Here is a 23474-nt window from a genome sequence, read left to right on the forward strand (position 1 = left end):
TCTGGTGCCCTACTGGGATACTACTTTAAATTAATTACAGGCCGTCATGTTATTCCAGGAGCAGCTTAGAGGATGAATATGCCTCAAGAGTCATGACACAAGAGGCCTCAAAATTTGTGTATCTCCAGTTCGACAAAGAGTTAGACATTTAAAAGGATCATCCAAAAACAGTACAATTTTACCGCACTCTTTGTGAGTTGAGGATTTTACGAGGGTCTTTGAACGCACTGGTCTTCTTTGTAAAGCTGCATTCAAACATAATCGGCAAACATCATTGGTTAGAGTGCTGACTGTGCAGTCACGCCAGATGAACAATCTAACTTGGCTGCTTCTTGTTGTTGTGGCACTTATCTGTTACGTTAGCAGTTTGTTACCGAAACAGATCCAAAATACAACGTGTAAAAATATACTTAATGGTTTGTATTGATGTTAATGGATTTTTTATATGTCACCGTATTTGTAGTCATTCACACAACAGTTTATTGACATGTCTGTACTTCTTTTCACCGAGTGGGATATCTCTGTAGTGTTCAGTGTCCCATATCACGGTGGTGGCTGGCTTTGAACGAGTTTTTAATCACCCAGGTGTTTGTTTGTTACGGTTTGAACGATACTGCGTGAACGCGGCATTAACACCTGTGATCTCTAAAGATCTGGATGGGTGTGAGCTGCGTACACATAAACGATACCTCCATGACACTTACACCGTTTACAGTGATTAAATCACTCCTACTAGCTTCCGCGAGCAGGGGAGGCTAACTAACTGACTAGCTAGCTAGCTCGGAACAGCAAGCTTTAGCGTTAACGTTACATCACATTGGTTCGTGTCCCAGCGGCCTAAAAAAGCCAACGCTTCCCTGTTCATGACATTAGCATGATACACTGACCTGTCAGACCGACACAGGAGCGTGAAAGCTGCAGTGACCTAGCACATTTTTCTGAAGGGGCTGTCAAGACGCGACTGATTTCATCGTGCCCTGTGAGTAATGCTAGAAAGCTAACTAGTTAGCTACACATTACTTCATTATTTAATGCTGCAATGTTAATGTTGGAATTAGCCAAACTGGGGATTTGGCTAGCCCGGTAGCTAACTCTACCTGTGTGGCCTCGCCGCAGCCTAAAACCGCTCAGCTAACATACATATCACGGTGCTACATGGCTGTTGTACAGTGTGGGCCTGTCTTAAATGGTTAACAGTACGTCAACTTATTTATTTTTAGCGTTAACCCAAGCTAGCTAGGTAGCTAGCTACATGGCTTATTTTGTCATTTGTTGTTAGTGTTAGATAGCGGGGGGTGCTTAGCCTTCACGGCCCAGTCAGTCAATACATTTCGGGCAAACTAGACGGATTTTTACAGTACCACGTATCTGGTGTTCACCACCTTCACCAGATAAATGACCTGCTTCGCTAATGCTAACACTGAAACGTTAACCGGCTTCTGGTGGTTATCAGGTCTGTGTGATAACGTTAAACACCTCCTCACAGTGTTAATTTCATGTTTATTTTCAGGATTTTGACCCACAAGAAGAGTTATGTCCTGTCCATGCACTTCGGCTGCCAGGTTGTTATTGAACACTGCCAACAGAGGTAAAAAAAAATAAAATAAAGTGAAACATACAGCCTGGCTGGATGATTGGGATGTTTGTGAAGTAGGTCTGCAGCTAACCCAGATTATTATGACAGTCCATGTAAAGCCAGCAGCAGATGTTAAAGTCATTTTAGGGCTTTGGTAGCTGCACTGTTACATCACCAAACCTTGAATGGAGATATACAGCTGTGAGTTTTAGAGCAAAAGTGTTATGTATTGATGTGTAACTTTCACTTACAGCCACCCAGAAAGCTGCATACCTCTTAACATTACTTAGAAAATAATGTATAATGAAAAACCACTTTATGACAAATACAAATCATGCAATAGCAAACAGATCATGTAAATGCTATGGACTTTATACCCCTAATTTTGATCTATTGCTCTTGATAATATGCAGTGTGTTCAGCTGATCTTGACCATGGCTATGGGGCATTTTCTTGTTTTTCTGAATGAACCAAATATATATATGCAGGACTGCAGTAATTATTTTGATTCATTATCTGTTATTTTGCTGATTAGTTTAATTAAACTTTTGTATTATATTGCTCTTATAAACCACAGCGTTATTAGGAATCCAAAAGGATGTTGCTGTTTTTACAGGATTTTCCTGCTCCCGGATTCAGTGGTTTTCTCTGAGTCGTCAGGGATCTCGGCAAACTCATTTACCTCCCTTGGTACAGGTGAGGTCGTTTTCAGAGACTGCGGTCTGCTATGCCTCTAAAGATGGGACAACAAAAGATAATGGAAGTGATGGTGGAAAGGTAAACTCCTTGGAATATCCGTCTCATTTTTGTAGCATTCTTCCACTGTAGAACAGCACACCACTTTGTACACTGAATGGATGGTGATAAAGGTAATAATTTAATATGCGCTGACACAGTCATGTTTACACAGAAAAGCCTCAGTGAGGGTAAAAGACACTCTGGCTCTGGAGGATCAAGTAAGGGAGGAAACCAGCTCCGCTGTCCTAAATGTGGAGATCCTTGCACACATGTAGAGACCTTTGTATGTGAGTAAACCCATTTATTTTCTACAACCATGTAACAAGACAAGTGATCTGATGTGCATTTTGGGCAAGAAGTGCATGTGAAATTAGGACATGACACCTACAGAGAAAGTAGTCATACAGTAGGTGTTGCATGTGAACTAAAGTGGTGGTGGTAATAAATGTTTGTTAACCAAACACCAAAAAAATACATAAAAGTGAAGATGACAGGTTATGAGCACTTTTCTGTCTATAATATTTAGAGGTCATCATGATTACATGAATATTCGGCCTTATTGTTGCTAGAAGAAAGACTGTTGTGTATATATATATATATATATATATATATATATATATATATATCTATATCTATCCTGGTATATCCATATATATTGAATTATTATGGAGGGAAAAAGAGGCGATGGTTTGTACATTGGCTGAATAATAAAAGAAATGGATTGTACACACTAACCCAGCAGATGTATATATGACCCTTTTCATTTGTAATTTTGTGCAGTAGTATTGCAGCAAAATGTAAAATATATAAAAGCACAAAGAAAAGAAATTCTATTTAACTCAAACATCATTCTAGGGCACACATATAAATGTTTATTTTAAGTTGTTTTGTATTTGTGTTTTTGGGTTGAGTAAAGTATTTTAACTATGGTTAAACATACCTCTTATGTTTTTCCAAGCTTTGAAAATAAATAAAAATGTATAAGCTGGCATTGCTGCTATATTGACAGAACATTAATGTAATGCTAAATTTAAAAACTATAGTTCAAACTTCATGCTTTAAGCTAAATTTAAAATAAGTTATCAGTGGATGTTATTTGAGCAGTGCAAGCAACTGAACAGAGATTTATTTATAGTCTGAGTATCATCTTAATCTGCAATGTTGAAAAGTTGTTTTACTCTAAGTGTCTGAAATGTTATTCTCAACCAAGCTGTGAATTATTTCAGCACTAAATGGTCTGATTGTTCTTTTGTAGCATCAACACGATTTGTCAAATGTGAGAAATGCCATCACTTTTTCGTGGTTCTCTCTGAAACGGACTCTAAGAAGGGGCTAAACAAGGAGCCAGAATCTGCTGCAGAGGCAGTAAAACTGGCATTTGCACAGAAGCCACCTCCTCCCCCCAAGAAGGTGAGAAATTAAAGCAGGAACCAAAAGGTTTTCGAAATATGCTTTTACACAACTTTAAATCAAGTGTTAAACATTCTGTTGTAATAGTCATACTAATATTTACTTTTTTCTTTTCAGATATATGCTTATCTTGACAAGTATGTTGTTGGCCAGTCCTATGCAAAAAAGGTGTTAGCAGTTGCTGTTTATAATCACTACAAGCGCATCTACAACAACATCCCTGCTGGGAGTCGACAGCAGGTGGAGGTGGAAAAGCAGCCCTCTCTCACACCTCGTGGTCAGTATTCCTGCTGTTTTTATGTATTGCTTTATTCCACTAACTTGGCATATTTTCTAATGTCTTATTGGTAATGCAAATGCATGGTGTATGTTTACGTATTTGGTTTCCACTGTCCATTTGCAATAACAAATGCACTGTTGCTTTGTGATGTGTAAATCGGACACTACATTTCTTGCAGTGTGATGTAGAAAAGTCTGTAGTGCACATGAAACTCTTATCAAATGTTTTCTGAGCTCAAGGACGCACAAGATAAGAACGTGGCAAAGAAGTGGCTTTGAGATAGTGTGTCCTGTTGTTTTTGTTTTTTTTGATGTAATCTGTTTTAGTCCAAAACAGTTCTGAACTGTAAAAATTTGGGGCAACCGCAGGGATGGTGTTCACCAGGGCCTGGAATTTGTTTAAAATGTAAAAAATTATGTTCTGCTTTATGAGGCTGTGAGCATGACCCTGGATCTGATCAGAACATAGAAACAGCACTGTATTCAAACACAAGGTTGTTATGAGGTTCTGATGGAGTACACGTTTGTAAGATGCTAGGTCATACCTCACAGTGCTAAAAGAAATACACACAAAGTTTTAAAAAAACTTTTTTTTTTACATTGAACCAATAAAATTCAGGAGGTGATGTTTTTGATATTTTACAGATTAAAAGGTTGACAATATTAATAGCTAAAACATCTGCACAAATAACTAATGAGAGGTTGCAGCTGTTGCCTATAGTTTTAACCAGTCTTGATTCCTAATCTGTATTATTTGGCATTTGTTCAATAGTTGTCACACACAATTACATAAACATTTTTGCAGGATTGCATCAATGTCATAATGGTAAGGATTAATTATCATATTGATTTCAGTCCTTTCATCCTCTCCCTGTAGAGCTAGAGATGAGAAGACGAGAGGATGAATACAGATTCACAAGTAAGTGATGGGTCCTCCTTACTGTTAATGTTATTTTTTGGCAGTGGTGACTGTAGAAGTCAAAACACACTGCATTTTCCTGTTATGTTCATGAGTTGTACAAATGCCAAAATGTACAGACCCCTTTTGACTGCTCGATTACTGCTTTGTTCTGCCTTTTCTGGTAACATGTTTATAGTCATGCTCAGTGTAAAAAAAAAAAAAAAAAAAAAATCATTAAAAACAACTCCAGTTCCTGTAGCGGTGACTGTGTATATTGTTTCATTTACCATGATTGGAAACAGTAAAATGTAACTTGTTAATCTTTGACTGGCCAGACAATAGGTTAGTGTACCTAAGTGACACACTTTCACATGTGTACTTGTGCCAGTTTCAATCCAGCCATCCTCACTTAGTAACCCCACACTGGCACTGACTAGGGCACACATATTTTTAGCCTGTACATGGAAACCCTAAACTACTGTGCACACAGACACATACAACAACATTGAATAGCTTGTTTAAATTGTACACCAATGGTTTAAATGGAAAGCAAACAGTTGTGTTTTGATTGGTGCTATGTGAAAAAGAAACATGTATATATAAACTTGTAAAGGTTCTTATGTTTCAGTCATAGAGGTAGCTGTGTGGCTTTGTTGTTGCAGAGCTGCTGCAGATTGCAGGGATCAGTCCTCATGGAAATGCTCTGGGAGCATCCATGCAGCAACAGGCAAGCCAGCAGGCACCTCAGGAGAGGAGGGGTGGTGAGGTCCTGGACTCCCCAAACACTGACATTAAACTGGAGAAGAGCAACATCATACTCCTAGGTCCAACTGGCTCAGGTTAGTGTTGTGTCAACATTGTCCTAAACTGTAATATTGGATTTATCAGATTACAAAGCTTTACGCTGCCAAATATGTGGTGTATTTGTAAATATAGAACTGTTTTGTATAAAGAAATTTTATCATTCCTCTAATTTTTTTTTCACAGGAAAAACATTGCTGGCACAGACACTGGCACGTTGCCTGGATGTTCCCTTTGCAATTTGTGATTGCACCACATTAACTCAAGCTGGATATGTGGGAGAAGACATCGAGTCGGTCATTGCCAAACTGCTGCAAGATGCCAACTATTCAGTGGAGAAAGCACAGCAAGGTGGGCGGCTGGACTAAATTTAACAGTAACAGTGTCCCATGTTGAGATCATAACGTATGTTTTATATTCCGCACAAACATCAAAACAAAGTGCAACAACTGTATAAATCACAAAATATTTGTTTTGTTTTGTCTTTTACCATATTTTCTGACCTTAACATTCAATCATAAACAAATTACAGCTAATAGGCACTTTGAGAATGGGCAACTTGAATGTTTTCACTTATTACATTTTATGTTATTCTCAAATCAGAGTTTGTAGCAATAAAAGTAATGAAAAGACAGAGCTGCAGGTTAATAACAAAGCTGTTGTCAATGCAAGGCACAATTTTAGTTTCAGCCATGAACACATTCAAGTTTATATGAACGTTAGTGACAGTAAGGCCTCCCCATCAGCCACGCATGGTATGGGGCAGTAGAAATATCAGCACGAAGCAGTTAACATTTCAGTCTTAAATATAGAGAAGAACTGGATAAAATCATAAGTAAACACAGTTCCTTTGTTTATCACCCCCTTTTGTATGTTGCTAAAGCTGTTTCCTCCTTAATGCTCTCTCAATATTTACCAAGATGAGCTAGCTGTAAGAAAAAAAAACAAAAAAAAAACACACTGTCCTTTTGCTTCACACTCAGGTATTGTGTTTCTGGACGAGGTCGATAAGATTGGCAGTGTGCCTGGAATCCATCAGCTGAGAGATGTGGGTGGAGAGGGAGTCCAGCAGGTCAGCATTCACTTGCATAAATAACTTCTGCATCTTAGTAGTATTATGTTATCTGAAAATGTACTTATTTACTCTCATTTGTTTCCTGTTTTTCACTTTTTCATATCAGTAAATGACCTGTCCTTTTCCATTCTTTCAGGGCTTGCTCAAACTCTTGGAAGGCACAATTGTCAATGTCCCTGAGAAAAACTCCAGGAAACTGAGAGGAGAAACGGTGCAGGTGGACACAACAAACATCTTGTTTGTTGCATCTGGTGCTTTCAATGGACTTGACAGAATCATTAGCAGAAGAAAGAATGAAAAGGTAAGTTTTACATAGCTCATATTTATGGCCTGTCTTCTGACATTTAACAACAATACCTGTTAATCTCCTGCCTCTAACTTGAATCTTATGTTTCATGACTCTGCAGTATTTGGGTTTTGGAACTCCCTCCAACCTGGGGAAAGGGCGCCGTGCAGCGGCCGCAGCAGACTTGGCCAACAGCAGCGGTGAGACGGACACAGTGGCAGAGATCGAGGAGAAGGACAGGCTGCTGAAGCACGTCGAGGCCAGAGACCTCATTGAGTTTGGAATGATCCCAGAGTTTGTTGGCCGTCTTCCTGTGGTCGTTCCTCTGCACAGCCTGGACGAAGACACTCTAGTCAGAATTTTGACTGAACCGCGCAACGCTGTGGTGCCCCAGTACCAGGCTCTGTTCAGTATGGACAAAGTAAGGGCTCTGATATTGTAGTTGCTTGCTGTAGTTGTCTAGTTTTTAGGCAGTGTTTAGCCACACTTCAACTCTGCTTGGGGAAAACAAGGTTGAAGAGTTTTTGTTTGAATTGACACAGAGGGTAGATTTATGTGAAGAGTGGCTGTGATAACTTTTCAAAGCTGAAAAATGCTATGACAGAGTATTATAAACCACCGTGTAGTGTCTGGGGATTTAATTATCCTTCAACTTCCTGGATCTGCTTTTCAAACTGTCCTTCCTCGTTGCACTTTAGTGTCCCTCTGATAACTGAGACAAATAAACCCCACAGACACAGCTCTTTTATGGTATTTGATCTACAGGAAATTCACTTGTTATCCACAGGTGCCTGTTAGTTTGAAACTAAATTACTGGGGTTTTAGGCTTTGAAATTAATTTGTGGCATTTTTTTTTTCAGTGTGAACTCACTGTGACTCAAGATGCCCTGAGGGCCATAGCCCGGATGGCTCTGGAGAGAAAAACTGGAGCTCGTGGGCTCAGATCCATCATGGTATGAGAATTTGCTAAGGGGATTAAACTTCTTATTTTTGACTTTTTTTGTTTTTGTACTGAAGGTGTTTTTCATGTACAGGAAAAGCTCCTTCTGGAGCCCATGTTTGAGGTGCCACACTCTGACATCATGGCTGTTGAGCTGGACAAAGATGTTGTTCAAGGAAAATCACAACCCAGATATATCAGGTCAGTATGTCCCTGATGTTAGAGGTCAGATTCCTTAAACCTTAAGCACCCTGAGCCTCCATAGCTGTAGGGTTTCAGTTCTGACCTGGAGTTTACATTTGAATTTCAGAACTCCAGCCAAGGAGTCGACAGAAGAGGAATACGACTCAGGCATTGAAGAGGAGAATTGGCCTCGGCAGGCGGACGCCGCTAACAACTGAATCGCATGTCCCTCTTTTCATCTGAAGTCAGTGCTGTCTGAAACCATTAAATTACTACGAACCTTTGGATACCACCGTTGGGTTTATTATTAGCCCCTGACAAATAAGCTGTGGACATTGAGGTAATGAAGATTGATTGTTTTCACCGAGTTATGTTTTCATGATGAAGAAAGTTTAGAACCTTCGGTCCTCTGCATCACATTAATTGTTTTAGTGGTGCACTCACAGGGTGGACCTTTATCAAATATTTCAATCTCTGGGGATTGTTAACTTTTTATCTATATAAAGATAATGCAATTTTATTCACAGAAGGATGTGTAGCTAGTTTTTCTCTGTGGTTTTGGGCTGTAATAGCGAGGGAAGCAAATGGAATTAATGGGATCATACAATACACTTGAAAACATGGGGCGTTGAGAAAGTGTAGATGTGATGTTACCATGTCAAATAATGCCTTGTATCATAAGGGCATAATATTCCATGAGCACATCAATATTTTGATGTTTTCTTCTTTACCACCATTGTGATAATGGTGCTCACAGTGAAATGAGGCTGTACATGTTGAACTACACACCTTAGGTAGCATTTGTAAGCAGTTTGTATGACATGACCTATATTTAGGAGAACATATTGTGAAGCAGGTGAAAAATAATGGTGAGATTTTTAAACAGCCACAATGGTTATTTTTCAGTGCTTTGCTTCCTCTTCTAGCTCACGTTTTAGGGAATGTAGATGTGTTTAGACCTCTATATCACAGGACTGTATCTGAGAGCTGTTTGACAAAGCAGGATTAGCAGGTCAGCTATGGAATTTTGAAGTGTTGATGAAATCTCCTTGGACGTTATGTTTTCTTGTAGCTAACAATGCAACAAAATCAAATTCCTAAACCTGGATATTGAAGATTTATTTTCACAATTCAAATCTTTTATGAAGCAGATTACTGCTTTCACGGTGAGCTGGCTGCTGCTCTGAACATGCTTTGTTAAACACCACTCAGAACAATACAAGTATTTTAATTTTCATTGTGTGCACCCCAGCTTTGGAAACTGACCTTTAGTGATGTAATATCCTTTTACTAAATGGTACCTCAATTCACACGTCTGTAATTAAGCCCCTAGCCAAGTGCTCAATGACTGAATCACGCTGCCGTACTCATCAATGTTATGCTAGAAAATGAGATTAAACTAGATCTATTCTCCTTTTGCTTTTACGTTTTATTTACTTTCTAATTTCAAAACTGCTTTTCTGTTTTCAGAGGTCTGTTACAGAACCTGTAAACCCTGAAGTTTGTGAATCTTAAATTTATTGTGATTGTTTAAAATATATAAATAAAATGTATATCTGTAAAAAGTTCTATCAGTTTGTCTGCAGTCCAGATGTGGTTTTTCTGAGACATTCACAGCAGTAACAAATCACTGGAAGGAATGTAACAAACTCGCAATGTTGTACTACATTGTTAGTGCTGTCAGCTTTATGTAATCAGCTAATCTCTGGAAAGTGTGGCGGTGCTGTTCTTAGTTTCCCAATACCTCAGCATTTCTCTAATCCTCAGTCAGCTCCACGCTGAAATTAGAAAGTCACAGTCTGAAATGTGGCTTTGAATATGGATGAGAAAGCTCCAGTTAACTAAAAAATGATCTTGCATTGTTTATATGTAAGCACTTAATGTAAACTATGGATTTAGGACTGATTATAGATTTTATTTCTTTTATGTGTGTGTTTATGTAAACATTTATTTGTCTGTATTGTGCCTGTGCAGGTATGACTGCAACACGTGTCTGAGGTATTACTAGTGCACATCCTCAGATGATGTCAGAGGCTTAGTGATGAAGAGGTTTATTACTTATGATGTGTGTGCGTCATTGTCATTTACTCCAAACACCCTTCAGTGCTCTGGAGCGCTGTGGAACAGATAAAATACCCGACAACGGTAAGCAATTATAGAAATGAGAGAAATATTTGACTTTCACCTGTACCCTTGGAAAATCTGGTTCTTCTGATGCAGGTTTCTTTGTTGGTGCAACAATGAATGCTCTGGAAGATGTCCCGTTTCACACCCCGGTGGGTGCACTGATGGAGAATATGAAAATGGTGACAGCTCCAGATATGTCCACACCAGACTGCCCCCGGATCCTACGAGAAACCGAGGTCACGTATTTTCTGAGTTGAATTTCTTTCTGAGATCTGTTGATTATCAGTGTTCTGACTCACTCACTGCCTTTTAGATCACAGCAGTTCTTTGACATTTCTGTTCTCAGTTGTTTGAGTTAAATCAACTGTTTCTTGAACTGGGGTCCGAAAGGCTCAATTTCATTTTAACGTATTTTTGGTTGTTGTAAAAATCTGGATTTTGTGCTCAACAGATATCCCTGACAAAATATTAGCTCAAAAATCTGTTCAATAGAAACAATATGTATATAAATGTATTTTAATATACATTTTAGTTCAGTTGATGTTGCAATGAGTAGTAATTATATTTTGGGGATGTATTTGTCTCTACATTTGTTACATACCTTTTTGCTGGTATTGTTCATGCTGGCTTACACTGGCATGTCTTCCTGGGACAAGATCTGTTGCTAATGTCATCAGCAGCATCTGTTATGACAAAGATCCGCTGCTTAAAATCTTTAAAATGTTTTTCACTGCAGTATGGGTTCAGTCTAGAGAAATGGATTTTAAGTGGAGAGCAGCCAGTCAGTCAGGCCCCTTCCTGCCCCCCTTACTGGCTGATGTTCAGCAGCCCTCAGGAGAGTCGCAGGGCCTGTTGCAGGAACGGTGACGTGTTGGCCCCGTGCCTTCGGCCCCGCAGTCACAGCCTGAACTCTGCAGACGCCCAGTGGCTGCACCATCGCACTGTCAAGTTCCTCATACCTGACACTGAGGATGAAGACGGTTACTACGAGGATAATGAAGGCTCCTCTACTGAAGATGCTCCTCAGCGCATCAAAAACCGAGAGCGACCTCGGAACACTGTGCCTAAAGACATGCACCTTGCTCCTTCCACTCGCCACACGAAACCTGCCTCACCTCAAAGTCGAAGAGGCTACAGAGACACTTTATTGTCACGCCAAGACTGCAGGCAACCTCTGCAAGCACTGGAGCAGCACAGGTCACAACAGGTCAGCCTGGTCCTCCAGGGCCAGAAGAACAGCCAGAAGAACAGCAAGAAGAGACAGCGTTCTCTAGGGTTTGTTGGCAGAAAGTACTCCCAAAACACACCACCTGCTTTACCCTCTCCATCTGGGCTGCAGCAGCAACGGCCCTCCTCTGCAGGACCTGTCGTCAAAAATCGCAGGCAGAAGGTTTTTTTTGTTTTGTTTTTCTCAGTGTCAGTATTTATCTTACCTTTACGTTGTCACTTGTGTCCTCACCTTTTTCATAATCCACAATGCTTGTCTGTTCATCCCTTGTAATCAGGCCCTGAGGACTGGTGGCTCTCATGGCGTTTTCTTTGACACAGCAGCAGAGCTGCTATCAGCACTCAGCCAGGAGGAAAGGGAGCTACTAGAAACCATCACAGAGAAGGGCTACTCTTTACACACAGCTATTCTGGCTCTGCAGAAGACAGGCTACCGCAGCCCAGAGAAGGTAGGCTTAGAAGTTGTTAATCGATATAAAGCATGCTAACCAGTCATGGGGAAGTACAAGTACTATACAGAGTACAGTTTTGAGGTGTTTTCAGTATTTTACTTGCACATTTCCTCTTCTGCTACTTTATACTTCATCTCCCTTACATTTCAGAGACAAATATTTCACTTGTTTTTACTCCACTACATTTGTTTTGTGGAGTTACATGTATCTGATCCTTTGGCTGCAGCCAATCCCAGCTGACACTGGGCCAAAAAATTAGTCCAGAATCTCTTTGGTTGACATTGATAGTGTAGAGAAGCTCCTGCAGGTTAGCTGTCCTTTTTGTCATGAGGATACACGGTGTGAGCAGCAGTTCTGTATATTTTTGAACAGAGTAAACAGCAAAAGCCAGTTCTAGAAAGATTTGCAGACTTGGGACTGGCATTGAGAAACGTTAGGAACAAGTCATGTGCAGGGCTTGTTTAGCGTTAAATCTGATTGGATGACTGGAGTGTAAGTCCCGCCCCATTGCAGATAAACAGCTGTGATTGGCCCAGCTCTTTTGAGGCTCTGTGGCAGGGGGTCTGGACCCACATTCTTTCGCTAAGAAAGGAGTGGATCTGGCTGGCAGGACTAAGAGCAGACACACAGAGACAAACACTCAACCCTACAGGCACTTTAGAGTCACTAATTAACATAAACCCAATCTGCATGTTTTTAGACTGGGAGGAAACCAGAGTACCCAGAGAAAACCCACAGAGATAATGCAGACACAAAAAAGCCCTCAGCATCAGAACCTTCTTGCTGCAAGGTGACAGGTCTAACCACCTTGATTCCCAACATATGCTCATATTATTTATCATCAGATCTTAAAATACCTGGTTGCCAGTGACCGTCTGTGTGAGCTGGGTTATGATGAAGCACAGGTGGAGGAAGCTTTGGAGATGTTTCAAAACTGTGAGACCAAGGTAATTTATTTTTGCTAAGCATAGAAAAAGCAAAACTAGTTATACCTTTTTAGTCTGTATATTAACAATTATTATTTATTTAGGCTGCTGAATTCCTGCGCCTCCTGACTCAATTTAATGAGATGGGCTTCCAGCAAAATGCCATCAAAGAAGTGCTGCTTGTTCATGAAAACCACCGCGAGAGGGCTCTTGAAGAACTCATGACGCACATGGCTTGATCATTAGCTTTGTGATCATTAGCTTCACAAATACTGCATTATGGTGAGATGGTATAGTTAACGGAGCTCATCTCCTACAGAAAGCAACTTTGGCTCAGGAGGTAGAGAAAGTTGTCCACAAACTCAAAGGTTGGTGGTTCAAGCCCCAGTGTCTTCCTGCTGTCATGTTAACACTGAATCACAAGTTGTGACTGTGGTAAGCCCCATCGCTGTGCTACTGTGTGTACTGGTGAGCAAAGATGGTAAAAAAAGTGTGCATGTGTCTAAGTCCACTTACCAGTTAGAATCAAACTAGTATATAATTAGATAGAATAAGCAGTTACTTTCTAAATATTTATTTACTACTTGATTTAAAACAATGTATTTTACTGTAATATGTTCAGCTGTCACTCCACACAAAGGAAGAAAATCATCATGCACTGGTGACAAAAAAAAGTAGTGCTTTTAGATAGTTTTATTTAAAAGGTTCCCCCCACCCCCTTTCCCCCAGTCAGGTACAAATACCATTATCCTGTCTCCAAAAAAAGAAGAAATAATAAAAACAAAAAGCAGAAAACTCCAATAGTTACCCTGAAATACCAGTAGCAAAAGACGGTAGATTGATTCTAGTGTTTTAAAATATTCACAGATGAACATATTTACATTTTTTTGCAAGGAGTTCCTTGTGTCCACAATAAAAACCTACACCAGGCCATCCCTCAGCCTGACAACTCCTGTGCTGACTCACTGATGACTGACAGTGGAGTTCAGCAGTCCCGACTTCACGTTCGACTTGGAAGCCTTTGTGAGATCTCTCTGTAGAAAAAGACAATGAGCATGTTAGTATCCATGTTCATATGAAAGCTGGAAAAACGTTAAAACTTTTTTCTAGGTTAACAGTACTGTCAACACTCCCTATACAGAGACTAAAACTAACTACCAATGGCCTCTGCTCACCGTTAATGTTTGTCAGTCTCCAACTTGGTTTAGCTTGTGTCTTTTGTAGACCTCCGTTTAAAAACAAACAATTAAACACATCACCACACATCGCTGTATCTCAGACCCCAATACTTTTTGAAAATGCTGCCTCAAAGGCTCCAAACAACTAAACAATTTAACAGTGTGTGCATTTATAGTTTGTTAGCTCCATGTGTTCACACAGTTGACTTTAGACGGCGTTTAAATGTTTGGCTGTTTGGAGCCATTGCGGCAGTATTTATAAAATAAAATTTAAAAAAAAAAAAAAAAGGGAGGCTGGTTTCTAAATGAAAATATTAACAGAGAAAATTACCTGCCTTATCCTTTAATAAAATGCATATGTATATATCTATACTGAAAAAATATGTTTTGTTATATGATGACATCCAGATTTGGCTTTAACTTTTTTACATTCTACACAGTACAATTGGACCCTTTTCCTCTATCTACTAATTATCTACTTCACTAATTTGCATAAAAATAATCTGGTTAATATATTGACTGTATTGTCTATGAATGTTGATGCAGAAATTATTTAAATGTAATAAAATAAATGGGATGCATTATGCAGCCTTGGCACCATGGTTGCATTTCATTTGCTTCATTGGATAAAACTGTTACTGTAGGATCATTAAATATGGCTCTGAGATTTTAATTAAATGTCCTTGTTATTTTACAGCTGGTTGATCTTTTGCCATGATTTAAAACTCTTTAAAACAAATTATTTTTTCATCTGCAAATTGATGCCCAATGGTGGTACATGGTAAACTATATGTAAACTTACTGGGTGAGATATATACTACTGCACACTTAGGAATACAGTATTGCTTAATGGTAATTTGTGGTACCAATGTAATGATGAAAAAATGTTTTTCTTAGACTATACTTGACTCGCCTGTTTATAGTTAGAGACTAGGTAGATGTAAAACCGCATTTACCGCAAATTCCGTATAGGAGCCAGCAATAGAGTTAAAGGTGAAGGTGTGATCTTGAATATCCTGAGACTTTAGTGCGCCACTTGGAGTATTTCTACTGAGATGCGTGATGTTTTCCTTGTTTCGGTCTAGTGCACGGGGAGTCTTTCCATGTCCAGGGGTTCGCAGACCAAGAGCCTATAACAAGAACAACTAGAATAACCTTGTGGTTTTGTTCCACTGCGTATTTAAATTAAATTAATTTCAGACTATAGGACAATTGTGAAAGTGGGGAAAGTTTGACAAACTACAGTATCATCAGTACACTCCTGCATAGCTGCCATATCTGAAGTGCTGGTAGAGCTTTCATTTTTTTACAACAATAGTGAGCATACCTTGCTGGCAGACAGAGGTGGTTTCTGCATGGAGGACTGGCACATAGTCCCACTGAGAGCTGAAGTAAGGTAGCCGTTGGGAGTGGCGATGGCTGAGGTAGCATTAAGCTGGAAAGAGGAGATGGAAATGAGGTAAAGATTATTCACTCAGAATTACTGCACAAGCAGTAGTGACACATTTCATCTACTAAAAATTGCAGCAGCATCTTACCTTTCTTGCTTTTCCAGGAGTGGGTGTCCCTACTAGCCGCCTTTTGGATGGTGTCCTCACTGCAGTCCCATATAACATGTCCTCCTGCGTCTGTTTAGTTTTCTTCAGTTGCTATTTCAATCATGAAATAGTTAGAATAACAATGCATAAGAAGGAGTTTTGAATTTCAATTTATTTTTGAAGAGAGCGATCAAATACCCTTTCCAGTTTCTCTCTCTCTTTTTCCTCGTGGTGGCGATCCCACTCCAGCTGCACATACTCAAGAAATTTCTGTCCATTCACCAGAAACTCTTTGCCACATGCTTGCTCCCAAGCATCTATTTGGGCCTTCAAAGTCTTCTCCAGCTGTAAAAAATAAAACAAAAATAAATAAATAAAACATTGGCAGGGGACCAGCAGAAAACATTACACAAGTAAAGTACATCACTAAGTTTAAATTTCTACACCGCTCTTCCTTTTTCAGACTCTGGTTCACCACAGTCAGTACACATGAATCACAAACCGAGATCATGCTTTAATATCTCCATCTGTTTTGCCAAAACTGGTAGTGTCAGCTGTTTCCATTCTCCTCACACATTTCCCCCTAGTCCCTTTTATTTTATTGCCAGTTAATATGACAGGTTTATTCTTTTGTATGTACACAGATTCACTTACAAGTTCAAAACAGCTATCCTTTTTGTATTCATGCAACAGAGAAAATGACAAAAATAAATGAAAATACTGTGTTTTCTGGACTATAAGTCGCTTTTAGCAAACACAGCCTTGTTGAACAGAAGAAAAAAAAAAACATAAGTGTCTTTGGTGTATAAGTCACATTTCTAATTATAGTCTAAATTAGCCCATGAAGGACATAAGCTAGGCATAAAAATAAGCAGAAGTGCAATACAAAATGCATTCATCCGTGTCAAGTAATGTTCCCTACCTTAGGCAGACTTTTCTGCAGGTCAGTTCTCTGCCTCTCTTCTTTCAGAAGGTTTCCCCCTCTGTTGTTGAACCTTGCAGGATCGTTGGCCTTTCTCTGGAGTGGGACATCCACACATTAGCACACCAACAAGAGTTTGTTTTAAATGCTTCCCCACAAAATAAACAAAACTCACATCAAGTTCCAAATATAAGGTCCAGTTCTCCTGCCATTTTGTGACGCCATCAAATAGTTCTTTGTGGTCCTCGTAACACGACTTCAGAGTCTTGACCTCAGCCTCGTGCAGGTTGAGAAGCTCTTCTGTGAAATTATCTGTCGACATAAAACAGGCACTGAGATCCACACTGCCTTTTGTAATGACCAACCACATATACATTCAGTTTAAGTCCTCAGTGATTAAACACCATCTATTCACCATCATGATATGGAGCAAAAGCTTGCTGCTGTTCTTCACTGTAGAAGCATTTCTCCCAGAAACTGGCGATCTCAACTCTGATGGCCTCAATGACCTTCTTCACACTCTGGAGTTTCAGCACCTCCAAACGCTGGATCTCAGCCTGGAGCTGGAATCGCAAATTCATACAATTTGTTATGGGGATGTGTTACTGCTGCATTGTCTGAAATCACTTATGAGTAAAGTCAATGGCCACATAAGTTAAAATTTCTTACTGCCTCAATGTTTTTCTTCTTTGACTTGACCATATGCTCAGAGAGTGATTCCTGCTCCTCAGGCAGAACCTGAAGTCTCTCCCACAGCTCCATGATCTTAGTGCGCATAGCGCAACAACGGCGCTCATTCTCAGCCTTGCGTTCTTGTAACTATTAGGAAATCATACATCTATTATGATACGATGCAATGTGTGATATTATAGCCTGCCAAATGACACTGTCAGATTACCAAACATCTAGTTACGAATAATACCTGTTTGAGAAGTTGTTTAAGAGCGGCAATGTTTTCACTTGACAGAGAAAATGCCTCCTCGTCTTCACACATCACATCGATCTCAAAACTGGTCTCTGGGTCCTGCTCCAGGTCATCCATGCACGCAGTAATCTCCTTCTTTAGACTCACAAATTCATCCCGGCGACGCTCCTGAAGTTAGTTACAAGTTACAGTTACGAGTAAGACATGTTGCAATCCAAGTTTTAAAGCAAGTAAGTGGAGATGAAATTTAAAAAAAAAAAAAAAAAAAAAAAAAAAAAAGAAAGAAAGTGGGCAGCACCTTCTTTTTGGTCAGATCTTCAATGTAGGCACGGTATGTCTCCAGTTGGTTCAGTGATGGGACAGAGTTCCGGTCAATACAAAAAGGGGTAGTGCACATAATATCACACAGCTCACAGTCTTTGACAATGAGGTCTTTAAGCTCGTCCATTCTTTCTCTCTTGCGCTCCTTCATCAACTCTAGATGTATGCGTCTGCTCTTCTCCTTCTGTAACATGGTACAGCCATCCTCGTCCTTCAGATAAATCCAGAGGGTTAGTCCAAACATGTATTTTTAGTAAGGTGAAAGAAAACTCTTTGAATGACTGTACCTTATAGGGGGGCAACTGAAGTTCACTGCACAACTCGTTAAGTTCATCGTTATAGGACTCTATGTCTCTCAGCAATTTCATCTTGAGCTCCTCCTCCTCTTCGATCATTAGATCCAGCAAACCCTGCAGGACAAGGGAGTTCAAAACATCTCAGCGCATTGGCAATTCAAGGTTGACAACTTAAACCTTTGATTCAAGGTGCTGCGGGTCTTACTTTAATGTGCTTGTGTACATCGTTGGTCCTCTGTAGGCGCTGCTCTTCTGGAATCCCTATTTCATCCCAAATATCCTGCAACCTCACCAGTGCTCTGTTGAGATAGGCGACTAAGTCTGCTGCGTGGGCTTCACTGGAATAAAAGCAGGTTGGCAGGTCGGTCAGTGTTGTGGGTTACACTTGTTACCGGTCTAATCGGTTCAGCGTTAACATTAGCAATGAAATACGCTAACACCAGACGCCAGAGCCGTGCTAACGTTAGCGTGCTGCCTTCGCAGATCGTAACGTAAAATAACACCAGCTCCTGAAAACAATACCGTTAACGTAACTAAGATTTAGTCTCACTAGTGGCAGCATAGACAGACGCGAGGTACAAGCTGTGCGTCCGTTCACACTAGAACTAGCGTTAGCGTTAGCCTAGCTAAAATCAACAGGCTAACCAGGAAACAAGTTCGCTGACTGATTATTACATCGTTACCAAATTAAGGTCCTCTTTAAAAGACGTTTAATACTGACCTCACTCTCATGTTTCCAACGCGGTCACAGCTAAAACGTATTAACTGCTACTTTCCTGAACACGAATCTTCCGATGTGGGAAAACTAACCGCTGCGCTCGTCTCCGTCCGTTTGTCGACTGCGTTTGAAATTTGCACCGAAACAACGTCTGCGCGCTGATTGGCTTAATTAACTGACGTCACCGGAAGATGTTTTAGGGGCTGTTTCTTTTGGAAGCGATTTGTTTTTAAGTAAATAAAATATAATAACGATGAATGAGGCATCATCCACAGGAGTTTGAAAACTAATTAGTAAACATGTATTGTTTCAAATAAAGTAAATAAAGAATATTTCAGGGTGATCTTGTAAATACAGTTTTTTTAAAATATAGGTCACATGTTGACCCTTTTTCTATTCTGTCACAATACAGGAGACACTATAATCTATATAACTAGGCCCTATATGTCTTTAGTCTGATTTCTTTATTAGCAAAATATCACATATATTCCAACACTATCTGTCTGCCTTTTGACGCTGACTCTAACTCTGTCCCCTTTCCATATCTCCATGAAACACAACAACTTTACAATATCTTTGCAACTACAAAGTCTCCTTGCAAAAATTGTTACACGACGTGCACAACGACTTCTGACCTCTTGCTGATGTTAGTCTTTTTCTATAAGCTAAAAGGCTTTTTTTTTTCTCTTTTTTTTTCCATACACACTGACAATTTTTTTAGTCAATCCCAGTGGTTTTCAGTTTCAGGTTTCTGTTAGTGTTCTGGCTTGGACGGTAGGCCTCTTGGAGATAAGAAATGCCACATAGAAGGTGCACTATATGTTCAGAAAGACCTGCAGAACATGGTAGTTTTTCACTTGGTGGTATGACCTTCTCAAAACAGCTGTCGGCCTAAATGACACAAGAGAAAAAGTCTGCATTTTGGCCTAAAAACAACTTAGAAATAAGCATGAGATGCAAAACAAAACATCAAACCTAACTGATCGCCCTTCAAAAACTATACAACTAATCAAAAAAACTGTATTAGAGCAAAGTAGGGTAAAGACTCAAGTGTCACTAAAACTTTGCATGGCCCTCATGAAAATATGGCAGAGATGGCAAGTTTCTAAAGGGGGCAGGAAATGATTATTGTATTAGCATGGAGACATGAAATTCAGCATGGGTGTACAAGTAACACAAGTTTGTTTGAAATAAACCATTCCTTTAATGAGTTATAGTATATCACACTGTTAATATCCACAGAAAGTGGCATTTGACATATTTTAGTTAACTGTAGTGCATCCTTGAATTTGAATAATAGTCCCACAGAATAGCAATAGGCTTACTTTAGTGGTAGTCATGTTACTTTAGTCTCCCATAGATAAGCTCAGGTTGCAGTATAGTGGTTACTGAAAGAGAAGAGAGATGGCACAGGAACTAGGTTAAGTGAGCAGAGAAGCATCATCACCCCCACTACCCCATTACCTGGTTGCCTTGTCTGTTGTCCTCCCTTTTTAGTAAGGCTTTAGAGTAAAAACATTAATTTGTGTCCATGCTGCCCAGCTTTTGCTGAATTGAAATAAACGCAGGGTACACCATGTGCACACAGGCACTGTGGGCCACAACTAGTTCTGTGCTGTTTATGAATACAACATATTTATTCACACACAGTCAAGACAAAAAGGGGATGTCAATCATTTCAGTTTTTACCTGTCCCCAATCTTTAATCATCCTTTATTCCACAAACTTCATTTGAGCATGAAATGGAGAAGTTTATAGAAAACGTTAGCAAATGCCAGAGAGGAAGTGCACTGACTTTACAAATAAATAAGAACTTGGTTGAAAACAAAGTGAAATTGCAAATCTACAAGCAAAAATCAATCTTGGATAGTTTAGTGATTTCAGCATGGTAAAAGACCTTTGTTCCCATGTCAGTGAGGATACTGACGTAAATAGAGATTCTTCAGCACTTCCTCACTGAACTGGTATGTCAGCTTCTTCTTTACTTTTTTAATCTCTCCAGTTTTGCCATAGTTCCTCAAAGCCCGCGCCATTTTTTGGTAGGTCATTTTTTTGCGGTTGCCTTTCTGAATACCCCAGTGACTGGCCAGAGCTTCTTTGTGTTTTGTGGAGAACTGGAAGATGCCCTTCTCCTGGTCCAACCACCAGATACTATCACTCATGTCACCATTTTGTAGCAAGTCCAGGAGGAACTGGTACAGGCGGATTTTCTTTTTGTTGTCTGTGTGGACAAAATATGAGACTTGATAAAGCTGTTCTGTCTGGGATTTATCCATTTTTCCAGGCTTCAGTATCACTCTTGGTACAATTGGATTTGATGTCAGTAAAAAATGATATTGGCAGTACTCACTGGTATCTTTCCTGAAGGAGGAGTGACTGTGTTGAAATTCATCCTCTCCTTCTGATACTTCGAGTGGGGGACTGATTCCTCTGTGCTCCTCTTCTGAGTAGTAATGGCCAGGTGAGGCAGGGGGTTGATACTGGTAGCACAGGGATGGGGTGTAATATGGGATCTTTAAGAGAAATTTAAGGTCATGTCATAGCTCACAAATACACAAAGACAGAGATGCAATAGTGCTGTTTTGCAATTATTCATGTTCTGACATTTTTGTTCAAACACTGCCATTGTACGAAAAGAGGAAGCAGCTCTTTTAAAATAGAATTCAAAGATCAGCAAGTGTATATGACATTTCTGTGAACACCCACATCATGTAGGGTATTTGCAGAGCTAAAATTGCATATTTTGTTACTAAAAGTATAAATTCCCTAAGTAATTCTTTAAAATACAATATGTTGTTGTTATTGAAGCACAATTTATTCAAAATAAACAGTTTGTTGATGATTTTCTTTGTTTTTTGTGATAGTAAACTTAAAATGTTTCAGCTTCTGAGTGTTGTCAGCAGCCAAGCAGCTTTGCATTCTGGAAAACTGTGATGGGCATTTTTGTGATATAACGTGGGCTAATGTGAAAATTACCATCAAGCTTTGCCTTTTAACAATTTGAAAATGACAGATATTACTTTTTTTTCTTACTGTTTGTGAACTACACTGTAAAAGTTTCCTCAATTAGGGGAAACATTGTGAGTAATCTGATATATGTGAATCACACAGTGAAGTAACATTTGACATAATAGTCACAGTGAAAAACATTACTGCTGTTTGAAAACGTCACATTCAAAATTTAGGAAGTTTTTTTTTTCCCTGCCTTTAAATGGCGGCTGTTCATCAAATGTGTATGGTTATACTGAACATTTCCTCACTAGCATGAATACACTCCCCCCCCCCCACTCAGATATGTAGAGATTGTGTCTTTTACACCAGTGGCAATAGACTTACATGTGAACTTACCTGTGGTGACACATGGAGAGGTGCGAGCGGAGGGTCGAGGTGAAGCGGCAGAGACTCACTGCTGTAGCGGTACGGTTGTATCAGTTGTTGAGGAGACACAGACTGAAGCTCCGTGAGGTGATTCACCGGTGAATTCTCAAAGTCTGGCAGCTGGATGCGCTCAGAGTGAAGGGTCCATCTCTGATCTGGGAAGTGACAGGAGATTAAGCACACAACTCTGTAGTCATTCATTTCTTCTTATTTGTTTTTTTAAACATTCAGATCTAGTTTCTCACCTTCATAAATCTCCCCTACGTTAGTGAGGTACGGGTACAGCTCTGCAGGTTGTCGGTAATTCTCAGGCTCATTTTGAATAATTTCCTGTGAGGGCTTTAAAAGAGAGAAATTGAAATTTACCATTGAGAAAGTTAAAGTTTCTTTGACTTGTTAAAATCATATCAAATGTGACCATTAGTTGTTAGTAACAAGTACTTCCAATTTTTTTGTAAAATTTGATAGCTTTTATCAGAATACAGAATACAAACAGAGAATAATAACAGAGTAGAACAGATCACCAGGAGTAAGACACACTCAGGGTGGATTTACTGTATGTTGGCGATGAAATGAAATGAATCAGTAGAATTACTATTAAAGGCACAATGACTGTAATGTATCTTGTCCAAAAATGGAATCAGCTATACAATCACATATGATCAAAGCATGAAATATACTATTCTCTAAAAAGTCATGAAACCATAAAGCAGTGGCACTTACAGATGACATTACAAAGCCGTCCATCATGTAAACAAGGCAGCATGAGAATTTTGGTTCTTGAAGCTGGTGATGAATGTTAACTTTTTCTTGTTGCTTCACTGACGAACACGCAACGTCCCTGCGCACTGGCTTCACCTCACAAATGGGAACTGAAAGTGAGGAATAAGCTGTACCCTATACGCGCTACGTTCATTATCATCCAATTATCAGCAGCACTGAATATTTGTAAAAAAAAAAAAATCAAATTGATAAAATAGGCATATTTATAACACAGTGTTTCCTTGTGTGCTTGAAATTCCCCAAAGTTAGATTTTTGGATTATAACCATGGGCCCAAAAAATATGTTCACATCAATCCAGCACAGTTAAAATTGCTTGATATATGTGACCTTAGAGCAACAATCCTGCACTCATTTCTAACACAAGATCAACCGTAAAAACATCATCACATTGTTATTTAATTCAACACTTTTCTGAACCAGTTGTTCAAAAATTCTATATATATCTGATCTTGATTTCTTCCCCAGTTTGATTAATTCATGTAGGAATTTTTCA

General features: G+C 39.5%; 4 protein-coding genes across 6 annotated transcripts; 2 read left to right on the plus strand and 2 right to left on the minus strand.

Moving 5' to 3' along the window:
• The first annotated feature begins 684 nt into the window (after positions 1-684).
• clpxb (caseinolytic mitochondrial matrix peptidase chaperone subunit Xb) lies at positions 685-9758 on the plus strand. 2 transcript variants are annotated; one of them, XM_026311059.2, is made up of 15 exons: positions 688-979; positions 1511-1588; positions 2193-2353; positions 2487-2601; positions 3570-3724; positions 3842-4001; positions 4881-4922; positions 5567-5743; positions 5892-6056; positions 6689-6777; positions 6917-7081; positions 7188-7487; positions 7927-8019; positions 8101-8207; positions 8317-9758. In XM_026311059.2, exons 2-15 carry the CDS (start codon positions 1534-1536, stop codon positions 8405-8407), a joined length of 1875 nt encoding a protein of 624 aa, XP_026166844.1. In that variant the 5' UTR covers positions 688-979; positions 1511-1533; the 3' UTR covers positions 8408-9758. The 2 variants fall into 2 exon arrangements, with proteins under 2 accessions (XP_026166845.1, XP_026166844.1); XM_026311060.2 differs by lacking the exon at positions 4881-4922 and having other exon boundaries at positions 685-979.
• A 104-nt stretch (positions 9759-9862) lies between these two features.
• Positions 9863-13160, plus strand: LOC113132743 (ubiquitin-associated protein 1-like). Its single transcript, XM_026311075.1, has 6 exons — positions 9863-10334; positions 10410-10552; positions 11053-11706; positions 11822-11992; positions 12841-12942; positions 13026-13160. The coding sequence occupies exons 1-6, from the start codon at positions 10250-10252 to the stop codon at positions 13158-13160; spliced, it is 1290 nt and encodes a 429-aa protein (XP_026166860.1). The 5' UTR covers positions 9863-10249.
• Positions 13161-13654: 494 nt separating this feature from the next.
• Positions 13655-18983, minus strand: LOC113132733 (protein regulator of cytokinesis 1). 2 transcript variants are annotated; one of them, XR_003295935.2, is made up of 14 exons: positions 18823-18983; positions 18307-18439; positions 18093-18215; positions 17783-18016; positions 17482-17652; positions 17229-17378; positions 16975-17122; positions 16735-16871; positions 16560-16655; positions 15836-15982; positions 15638-15748; positions 15427-15534; positions 14097-15229; positions 13655-13955 (listed from the first exon to the last, which is right to left on the minus strand). XR_003295935.2 is itself a non-coding variant. In XM_026311061.2 (14 exons), exons 1-14 carry the CDS (start codon positions 18831-18833, stop codon positions 13884-13886), a joined length of 1815 nt encoding a protein of 604 aa, XP_026166846.1. In that variant the 5' UTR covers positions 18834-18983; the 3' UTR covers positions 13663-13883. The 2 variants fall into 2 exon arrangements, 1 of the variants encoding a protein (XP_026166846.1); XM_026311061.2 differs by having other exon boundaries at positions 13663-13955; positions 15056-15229.
• Positions 18984-20003: 1020 nt separating this feature from the next.
• On the minus strand, positions 20004-23079 carry spi1a (Spi-1 proto-oncogene a). Its single transcript, XM_026311083.1, has 5 exons — positions 22921-23079; positions 22443-22536; positions 22168-22352; positions 21170-21332; positions 20004-21040 (listed from the first exon to the last, which is right to left on the minus strand). Exons 1-5 carry the CDS (start codon positions 22945-22947, stop codon positions 20730-20732), a joined length of 780 nt encoding a protein of 259 aa, XP_026166868.1. The 5' UTR covers positions 22948-23079; the 3' UTR covers positions 20004-20729.
• Positions 23080-23474: the final 395 nt, after the last annotated feature.

This window comes from Mastacembelus armatus, chromosome 6, assembly GCF_900324485.2.
Source record: "Mastacembelus armatus chromosome 6, fMasArm1.2, whole genome shotgun sequence".
Classification (NCBI taxonomy): Eukaryota; Metazoa; Chordata; class Actinopteri; order Synbranchiformes; family Mastacembelidae; genus Mastacembelus; species Mastacembelus armatus.